Source organism: Coffea eugenioides, chromosome 2 (assembly GCF_003713205.1).
Source record: "Coffea eugenioides isolate CCC68of chromosome 2, Ceug_1.0, whole genome shotgun sequence".
Lineage (NCBI taxonomy): Eukaryota > Viridiplantae > Streptophyta > Magnoliopsida > Gentianales > Rubiaceae > Coffea > Coffea eugenioides.
The window spans coordinates 1300935-1311398 of record NC_040036.1 but is presented as its reverse complement, the minus strand read 5'-3'; the positions used below and the strand labels follow the sequence as shown (position 1 = coordinate 1311398).

General features: G+C 38.1%; 1 protein-coding gene across 1 annotated transcript; it reads right to left on the bottom strand.

Moving 5' to 3' along the window:
• Window positions 1-289: 289 nt before the first annotated feature.
• LOC113763680 (histone-lysine N-methyltransferase ATX4-like) lies at window positions 290-9515 on the bottom strand. Its single transcript, XM_027307576.1, has 23 exons — window positions 8063-9515; window positions 7868-7923; window positions 7571-7784; window positions 7224-7349; window positions 7070-7138; window positions 6848-6916; window positions 6651-6742; window positions 6479-6562; window positions 5635-5770; window positions 5208-5313; window positions 5008-5107; window positions 4645-4769; window positions 3976-4121; window positions 3596-3700; window positions 3294-3358; window positions 2802-3009; window positions 2438-2530; window positions 2303-2359; window positions 2124-2213; window positions 1390-1476; window positions 1195-1269; window positions 814-914; window positions 290-700 (listed from the first exon to the last, which is right to left on the bottom strand). The coding sequence occupies exons 1-23, from the start codon at window positions 9014-9016 to the stop codon at window positions 610-612; spliced, it is 3249 nt and encodes a 1082-aa protein (XP_027163377.1). The 5' UTR covers window positions 9017-9515; the 3' UTR covers window positions 290-609.
• Window positions 9516-10464: the final 949 nt, after the last annotated feature.

The window sequence follows — 10464 nt, the reverse complement described above, 5'->3', positions numbered from 1 at the left end:
TGGAACAACAATAATGTATAATATAATATTCTACAGTACACAGCCACATGGAATCAAAATAACCACACATCTTTCCCAATTCTATTTCTTCCATTTTCTTTCTTCTCTTTAAGTTTAAGCAAAACACAGGGTGAGAGAAAAACAAAAAAAATTCTACACAACATATATATATATATCAAGAAATTGAAGAGGGACAAACATAACATAGCAAGAAGAAGCAGTTGAGTTGCCAAAATAATAGACTATATGACTATCTCCAACTGGTATAATTAGTCTAATAATACCAAAGTAAAGTTAATTGATTTGGGATTTAAACAAAAGCATTAGATATTGTAAGTATTATCCAAGCTATACAAAGCTGCCCGGCTTAACCTACTATTTTAAGGAAGTCAGAGCAATTATTACACTTTGGAGAGACTACCAAAAGTGAAAAGACAAAAAGCGAAAAGGAATAAGAAAATACATATTCCCCTTTTCGACCGGAAAGAAAAAAAAATAAAATAAAAATTAGTGATCCAGCTGTGAGGTCCGATAGGAGAGAAACCAATGGTTAGAGCTCCTTTGCGGAGAAACAATATAATGCCTGTAACTTTTGTGTCTACTACAAAACTAATTCATGAACTTTCGACAATTTGGAGCTTTACACAGACAAGGGACTCTGAATTCATCGCACTCGTCAGGATCGAACAAGTAATCGTACCTGCAACAATGTGGCCAAAGAAAGAATTCATAGCTGGTCAGTCTGCTTCTTCTCCTCTCTACAATGTATCAAGCGCAGAGAGAGAGAGAGAGAGAGAGAGGGAGAGAGTTTACGTTAATTCATCACCAGCAGCGACATTTGTCTTGGCAATAAGCACTATCCGGCTCTCGTCATCACCTACGCTCATGATCCTTGCATAGCAGTTCGGCATGCACTGTTCCCACCCAACACCAAGCAAACCAAAATGACTAAGCGCTAATCAGCTATAATAACTGCTAATCAAGAGACAGATAAGATCCCTCCCAGCCAAGGTAAATCTACTCTTATACCATTTCAATCTAATTAAACCATGTTCACGTATTTCATATTCTCTTGTTTTTCCCTTCCATTTAATCCCTACCAGTTTCACCGTATAAACCCTTTCTGCATTTTCTTAATCTTTTTTTTTTCTTCTTCATTGCACCGTATATATGAAAAAGTCCAAATGTACTCACTGAATGGTTAATTAACCGAGCAATGTTTCCCTTATCCGTGGCGTCTACTACGACTTCTTCACTGATCTTAAAAAGCTGCATGAGAGAGTGTCACAACAGTTTTTAAGTTTGAGAGGGTTGACTACAAGGGTTTTACCAAAGATATTCAAAAAAATGGAAAACATAGCAGTGTAAGCCAATGGTAGATTCGCGTACATAGCAGTCTTTGCCCTTATTGCGATACTGGGCCTCCCTCAGATCTGCAATACTGCGCCTGACCTGCTCTCCGCGATACTCAAGAACCTGGGGGCAACACAGCACATATCGTTTTTAGCAACTAAAACATAGTATATACGGGAAATACAACTACCAAATCATGTCAAAAGAAGGTCCTCCACATAATGGAATTTATGAAGCAAGTCTAAAGCAAGAAGGATGGGCTTCTGTAAAATCATCAAAGGACCGAAATATGATATGTCAATGAAGAAGTTATAAGCTTAGACCAAATGAGTGAACGAAACACAATAAATTCTCGACATGACTACAAAATTGTGTTGACCAGTGAAATAAGTTGAAACCAACTCAAAGGAGTTAAACATGCGGAGATCAATTGCAAAAGCAGATGTTTCCTAGACACTCATTCATTAAATGTCCGTAACAAGTTTCATTAGCCTGAACTCTTCTTTTTATAGTTCAGAATAAGCACAAACTCTGGTGACATGTACTCTCAGAACCATACTGCTATGCAGTTATTAACAATCACTGTTATAGGTTCGTTTCATATCGATGCCATTCTAGATAATCATCAGACAAGTTACAGATTACCCAAGAAGCATCCACATATCCACATTATTCCAATGTGTGCCAAATAGAGATCCTTCATGAAAATAAGAACAAAGCTGAGCTCAACTTTGTCAATGCCAACTTTCTATGATGTTTAAAACACATACCATTTCTCCTTCTAGGATATTCCTACGAGCAAAGAGGCCCCATCCATGGATTCCAGATCTACCAAAACAAACACGTTCCATTTCCATTCTCTACAGTAGTAAATTAGCTATCATAATGTGAGAACTTGAATCGAGCCACTCATAACCACTTGAGTAAGAAATCCAAAAAAAAAAATTGCCTGTAAATGGCGAAGACGTTCGCGGAAAGTAGAAAAGGTCTTAGGCTCTTCTATTTCCTGAAAGACAGAGAAAGAATTAAGCATTTAAGTATAAACTCTAGATTCCTATGTGCAAAACAATGATAAGAAGCTTACTTTGATGGTATTCAGGCTCTGTATTGCATTTAGAGAGTGATGGCAAGGTCCCATTACTCTGTGGAAAACAGCCTCTTCGCTCGTTCTCTGGCCCTGGCAAAGCAGAGATCAAGAGGGTCAAAGATTAGCCAAGTTACAAATCTGCAATTGTTCAACCATTAAAACAATTGTATAAGATAACAATAGCATAGCACATTGTAAGTGAAAACCATGTATCCTGACAGGAATGGCATCATTAAATGATTGATAGACACACTATAACACATGATTTACTCATCAGAAAGGTCTGTCATTTCAAGGTTTCAGAAAAACAACAAACGACAGAAAAATGACTTCATCTCTGTGATTTGAATGTTTTAAGTACCTTATTATTCAATCTCTTGTAAATCCGGCATCTTGCAGCAGAGAGAGGCTCAACATCAGTAACCTCCGTACTTGGGGCTTCCTCAAGTTTCAATCTGTTTGATGAAATTAACCTAGAACAGGTATTCTTCTTGTTCTGGAGAAGACCTTTTGTAGAGTAAGTACCTTTAGGAGTCTGAATAATCAAAACATTATCTGGATTTGGAGCCCTGTACCAAAATGTATAGCCATGAGGCTAAATAACAGAAAAATCACATTATCCACCCCCCTCCATCCTTCCATTCCCCTTGCATTTACAATTCACCCATGAGATTCTAATTAATTTGACAAAGACACCGGTCAACCCATCCAACTGTGCTAAACATCCCCTCCCATTACTGCTTTCAGAATGATGCTTGATATGCCAAGGATGCCTCAGATAAGAAAAATGTAATGCAGGAAGACCCTTTACCCCTCTTCCTTTTTAAGACTTGCACAGCCTCCAGAACAGTACCTGTGGTAAGCGCAATAGGAAACCATTTTGGTGATCTGTTTCCCATTTTTCTCCAAGCAATGCAACTGCAAGTTTAGAAAATAAAGACTTTATAGCCTTGGTACTTGATAACAAGAAAAAAAAAGAGCACAATCTATTAGAACTTTTAATCTAAATGCTTAAAAATCAGATTGATTATCATGTTCAACCTTTTGAACTTTCTTAATACACATTTCACACTAATTTATCTTATTTGGTACTAAAACCCATAAAAGAGTAGTATATGACAAAGCTCTAACAACAATTGGTACAAATAACCTCACCTCCATGCGATAGCCAGCCCTTGATGCACATGTTGCATGGTAATAAGTGGAACACTTGGAACATTGTGTACAGGAGCCATGAATTTGCTTGCAAACTACACAGATCTGGAAGGTAAAAAATCAATACCAGTTCTAGTGCTCACAGTAAAAGCTTCGTGTGACTGAATCAGATAATACTATGACATATATAAGCAAAAAGCAAGGCTTCATTGGTGCAACATACCAACAAATAAAAGAACTTAGTCCCTCTAAAAAACCTAGCCCTAGTTAACAATGTCAGAGTTCATCAACTAAAGTAGAATGGTTGAATTTTTAAATTTGAATGTCAAGCAGAAACTAGATGTGTTCTTCTGCAAAATTTAAGCAAAATATTATTCTACCTTGACAAAAGAATTTGAAGGAATCCTAAGGATGCCAATGGCAGGTTCCATCTTTTCATCACTTGCAAAACAAACTTCCGGTTGAAACCAAGCACATGTAATATGAACCCATAGAGGCGGAATATCAGTAGGCTTCATAGCACCACCTACATTTTCCAAGCAGTTATGAGTTAAGAGAAATAAAAGTTCATATCAATAATTCAACAGAGTCCCCAGTGATCCATTATAAGCACTTTTACTGACAGTTAGCCTATTCCCATGATAGCACATACTTTTGATACTCCAAAACATGCTTCACCCTATGCAAGTCTCTGTAAAATCAAAGTTGAGTAGAAAGGACAACTCAACACATTCTGCACAATGAGGCATGATTCACCAGTACTAACATGCGTTCATTTGACAAAGAGAATGAGGTAACGATGCTAGCAATGACTAACAACTCCTAATGGATAAAATATTTGTCAGAGATCTGGAAATTTTGGTTAACCATTTAAAGGGAAATAAAAATCTTCTTGACACCTCAATTTTTTAGCAGAAGATCTTTTACGGCTTACTAGCTCATCCAATGTGTAATAAAACAAAACAAGTGTATAAAAACATATTTTCCCCGATACCAGAATTCAAAAACCACAATAACTCTGGAGATAAGAATTTAAGGAGAGTTCATGCCTTTGACAGGGCAGAGGCAGCAGTCCCGCTCAACATCAGGTGTCTCGCAGGATCTACAGACCCATGAAGTGAAATCCTGAACATTTCTTGCACCATAGCATTCTTGATGAACAGCTATTTGACATCTGGTAGAAACCATAAGAACATCAACAACACCTTTCTAACATCTTTTATTTGCTCATACAAAGCAATATTAGTTATATACACATATCAGCACTACTTTTCTCATTAAACTTTCTTAGCTTAATCCCACAAACTTCTTGGAGAAATATATGCAAACAAATCACAGGACGCAAAAATAAAGAAGAAGAAATGATATGACTATTTAGCCCTCAGTAACTGAAGCTCTACCTTAACACTCACCTGTTGCATATGATGATTTTGTTGTAATCCCAATCTTCAACCCATCGGCATACTGCACACCTTTCTGTCGTCCACTTCGCATAAACAGGTTCATATTTCTCTGTTTAGATTACAAATACAAGTCAAATCCTACCCCCTCATTTTAACAAAGTCAATCGTTCCATCAAAGAATAACACTAACTACTTAGGAAAGGAAATACCTTGAAGAAAAGCAAGCAATTTCTGTCTCCTGACTTTAATGGAAGGACGTTTAAGAGATTTTCCAGGAACCACATTGCGTGAATGATACTCAGCTACCTTCAGCATCTGCAAAACCAAATGGATCCTGTTAGAAATTCATTGGAGAGATAATATGAATGAACAATCATCAATCACTGGGAGTATCAGCTTATTTTACATTGATGATTTAAACGAAAATATATGTATACACATTTCGGATGAGATGATTCAGGTTCATAAAACAGAACCCAATAGTGCATTAACATCAAAGAAGCAGAACATAAGTTCCTAAATAAACCGATGAAATGTAAGAAGTGAAATAATGCGCTTGAACTAGACTGGCACACTTGATCTTCAAGTAAAGCATAGAGCATAAATGACATTTAAGGCATTCAATAAGATACAAACCCATTGCTCGAGTGGTATCATGGACCCTTTGACCCTGATGCTAGTCTTCCAGTTTTTAGTTTTGCAACCTGTATGTCGTTCCCACTCACTTAGTGCCTGCTTCTCAGTTCCACAAGAGCCACACTTGCAAACAACTCTACAATGTAGATCAAAAAAGTTGACAAAGTTCAGATCATAAAAATTTACAGAAATCAGAGATATCACACTGACTGCTCTGAAATATCTAAGAAATCAGTAACTGAGTGCTTCGCATTATTGCTTTCAGTAGTTAGTTTCATTCAACAACTAAAAAATTTAGAGGTTTTTGTACAATACAAGCACATTGAATCTTTTTTCTATCATCTTGCTTTCTTCCTCATCTTTCTTTCTCTGTCATAAGTTACAACATATAAAGCATGCGAGAGCCTCATTAATATCCAATTTAACTTACAACAAAAATAGTTCTTTATGATCACATCTACGCATAATCATCAACAAAACGGAGCAAGAAAATCAATTTAAACAGAGGGAGGGACCATACAATTGTATGGTGCAATACCCTATAATCATTCAAACTCCCTTGGATGGAGAAAATAATACTTGAAACCATGTTTAGTAGCAGACTTTAAAAGGTAGAACGAAAGAGGAAAAATAAAACTGGAAAACATCTGAACAAAATCTGATGATATTGCAACACCATCCAGGAAAAAAAATGCATTTCTGACAAGTCAGATAGACATTTTCATTATGATTTCTGCTCTAATAAAATTACTTACATTCGACTTTCCATGTATGAAATAACTAGGCATCGAAAGGCGACAACCACTGCCAGCAAAATAAATTTGAGATCACAACAAATACTTACAAGTGAAGGCTAGGAAAATAGATGCCTTCCACCCCAGAGCAGACAACATTGACTTTATCAGGCAGACCATTCTTCTTGTTATGTCTGAGTCAAGAACAACATCCCCATTTGATGTTCAGAGACCAAACTACAGAATGCATAAACATACAAATGATAGACAACACAGACTTACTTGGTTTTAGAGACCAGATTTTCGGAATCAGATAATTCAAAATTAAACCTTGCTTTGCATTCAGGACAATAATATTCGGTGGTTCCCAGATCCTAGAAACAGTATAACAAACATGTTAAATTCTCATTGAGAACCAGATAGAATTGCCAATTTGTTCGAATAGAGGCAAATTTAGAGATAGTGAATGAAGAGATGACCTTATAACTACTGTTTGAAATTTTGTCACACTCGGCATGCACCCAAACTTTACAGCCATCACAACGTACCTAATTGGTCAAGGAATTATAAATTGTGATATAAGAGAGAAAAGAAAAAGAAAAGGAAGAAAACAAAGTATATAAAGGCATGATTTATAGATGTTCTGTGTGCGTGTGAGTGAAAGGAATTGGAACAATGTGGATATAGTTTGATTGTCTTACCCAAGTACCGCTATCTGACTGATTCCAAATCTTCTTGCATATGGCACAGTAATGCTTCATTTTCTTTAACTGCCATGTGGAAACAAAAACACATGAAAAGACAGAATACCAAATTATAATTTTGTAAACCTGTAGGCAAATGCATTTAACCAACCCGAGCGCAAGAAGGACACAGACGACTGCTTCCAAGATTTGAATCATTCAGTTTCTTTGGCATTTTAGGAGACATACTCAAGCCACAGGCCTCACAGGATTCTATCCCTTTCTTTCTGAGCCGCTCCTGCGCAAGGGAAGTAAAGATTAAGAATTAGAAGGAGCAGTATTTAGCTGTATCAAACCATTGCTATGAAGGCAAATAGAAGCTGAATTGGCTTTGAAGTGCTGGAAAAATGGTAAATTTTGAGAGTTTAATGCTGAAGGCATCAATATTTTATTGTTGAGACCAACTGTTCCCCATCCATCCAGAAATTACTGTGACATTGTAACTAAAATAGGACTCGCCTTATTCAATGAATTACACTCCTGATCCTGGTTTGAATCAGATGCCTCATATACCCCTCTCGTCAGAGACTGGAGATATTCTAAATTGCCCGCTGCTGCGTTGATTTCAACCATCAACATCTCGTTAAATCCATTTTCAGCCAGAAATGCCTCCTCTATGGCAGTACGCAGATCACTGGGCTTTCCATCATTCAACTCTGTCTGTCCCTGAAAACTAAACCAACAAAAATCCCACCACAATTATGGCATGAAAAAATTAGTTGGCGACTGGAATCAGCAAATGCAAGAAGCACGTACCTATCTACATAGTCTACAAAAGGAAATATCATCCCTCGTTTAACCCATGCATAATCCTGCTCATCAACATATTCAATGTCCATAAATACAAAGATCTTAGCAAGAGCATGTACTTACCACACACACATACAAGTGCCCAAGAGCAAAAACTCAGCACACTAAATATGGTAGATAAGATAACAAGCATAAACTTACCCTTTGCGTCCCATTACCAGAATAACCAAAAAACATCACGCAAATTGCACCAGCAACACGGAAATTCAGAACTTGTTGAGGAGTTTGTGTGTCCGTATCAAGGACAATAGCTGGCCAGGCAGGACAACGCCTCCCGGATATGGCCCAAACTATATCACCTGAAACAAAGTCATTGGGACCATATATCCTGCGTTTCTTTTCCACCTCCTCCTTAACGTATTCATTAATGCCACTCAAATATATACACTCCTCTAATTCTCCATCCTCCTCGATCTCTGCTTGTTGCTCATGCAAAGAAGTTAATGTACTCCGCGAGCTAGAATACTTCCTAACACCGTATCTCTTGGACCTTTGAGACCCCAATTCTTCCGTTTCATCCCCCAGATATGGAGGAACCTCACGACATCGGTAGTTAACCTTATCCTTAGTATCTCCACGAAGCTTGGAGTTTTTGAGATTGGCTCTTTCTTTATAGGGATTGAATTCAGGATCCAATGCCGATTCCTTCGCACTAGTTTTACTCTTCTCTTTCCGCCAATTATCAAGAACTGAGTCATTAAATCGAGAAGGTAGAACCTGAACTCGCCCTCTTGAAGTCCTCACCAAGGGCGGGCGAGGAGCCTCCTGCACTATTCTATCGCCGCTGTCAATACCCTTCAATTTTGACTCCGCCTCAGCCGGGCATAACGAACCTCCATTACACCAGGAAGCGGCCGTGGGCGCAGCAGCAACTCCGGCGACGCCCCCTTGTGCTAGAATACTCTGGATACCATATCCACTGAAAGGAATTACACCTGCGGCAACGTCACGGAGAAGATGCAGAGGATAGTAGCCGTTATTAGGTTTCCGTTTCTTCCGATTCCCAGAACTTTCGTCGTCCTCTGCGCCCGAGTCAGCGACTCGGCAGCGTTTCAAAGTCGGCATTACCGATTTCAAGTTCCTCTTGATTATCATCTTCCTCAATTACCTCAATTACCAGTTCAGGCCCCAATTCCAACTCCCAATCTATCCTCGGATGCCCTAATTTTCCATACTTCGAACCCTAAATACTCGAATATGTATATAGATATAGCAGAGAAACTTGGCTCGCAAGCGAGAAACACTGAATTATTTCCCTCGGGAAAAAAATAGCAAATAGAATAATACGAGCAATCGAATTAAAGAATCGAAACTGGGTGAAAATATCGGCTTCGAATTAATAGAAGAATAGAGGGAGACGTCGCAATTGCAGAGAGGTTTGGTGTGTCTGAATAGGGGATCTCTGTTCCGCGCAGCCTTCTTTCTTTCTTTCTCTCTCTCTCTACAACAAGCAACTACTCATGTGAGAGAAGGAGAGACCGAAAAAAACACAAATACTATGTATAAATTGTCGCGAATGAAGTGTAGGTAGCCTTACTATACTCGAATTGAAATAATGATGCAATATTTTAATTTTCCTTTTCTTTTTGGAAAGATTTTCTCGTGAGAGCAAGGGGTGATATATATATATATATAGATAGATTTTGTGTATGTTAATGTACCTACTATGAGTCTGCTGCGGGTGCGGGAGATTGAAAAGGGGAAAAAAAAACAGAAAAAGAAAAGAAAAGAATATGCGTGAGGAATGAGGATGACGGATTTGGGCCTGGAGTTGGTGCTGAAGAGAGAGCGAGGGGCTGACTGGCTGATGAGCTCATTTATAGTAGTATTAGTCTGACAAAAATTGTGGTATGTTGCGACTGAAGTGCCACGTTGGGGTGGGATTGAGACCAAATTCTGGTGCAGTGGCAAACATGGCTTGGGATTAACGTTAGACATGGTGGTGAGTTTGGTTGTGTTTATTTTCGGTTTTTGCAGAGGATGGCTTTGGTTTGCTCGAGAGCATGTTCCGAGGATGTTGGAGAATGGTCGTTAATGGAAGATAGATATTTGGATGCTTATTTTTTTTTTACAAATTCTTTTTTAACGATACCTCTTTTTTATTTTTATTTTTCCCGCTTCTCTTTCTCTCTCTTTTTTTTTTTTTTTTTTTGGGTTTTAACTTTTCTCCTTTATGGTGATAAACAACTTTGGCTTCTCTAGTTTCTTGAGATTTAATTGATGAACTTTTTATTCGTACAAGAAATCGGACATGAATCGATTGATTATGGAGTCGGGTAGATTGGATAATCCATTATGGTTGGATGGATCCCTCGTCGAATTTTGTCGAGAAACTCATCCTATCGGTCGTTTGGGTTTTTTTTTTTTTTAGCGAGTCTTGAGTTTTTAGCTTTCTATGTTGAATAATTCGAGTTCTGTACGAGGATTAGAGCCGCCTGTTGGGTGCCAGTAGCCAAGAACATGGAGGAATTATTTCGACCATTTTCATTCATGTTGGAAAGAGGCACGGCTCTATGGTACGATGGATTCGAGTATTCTTCAGT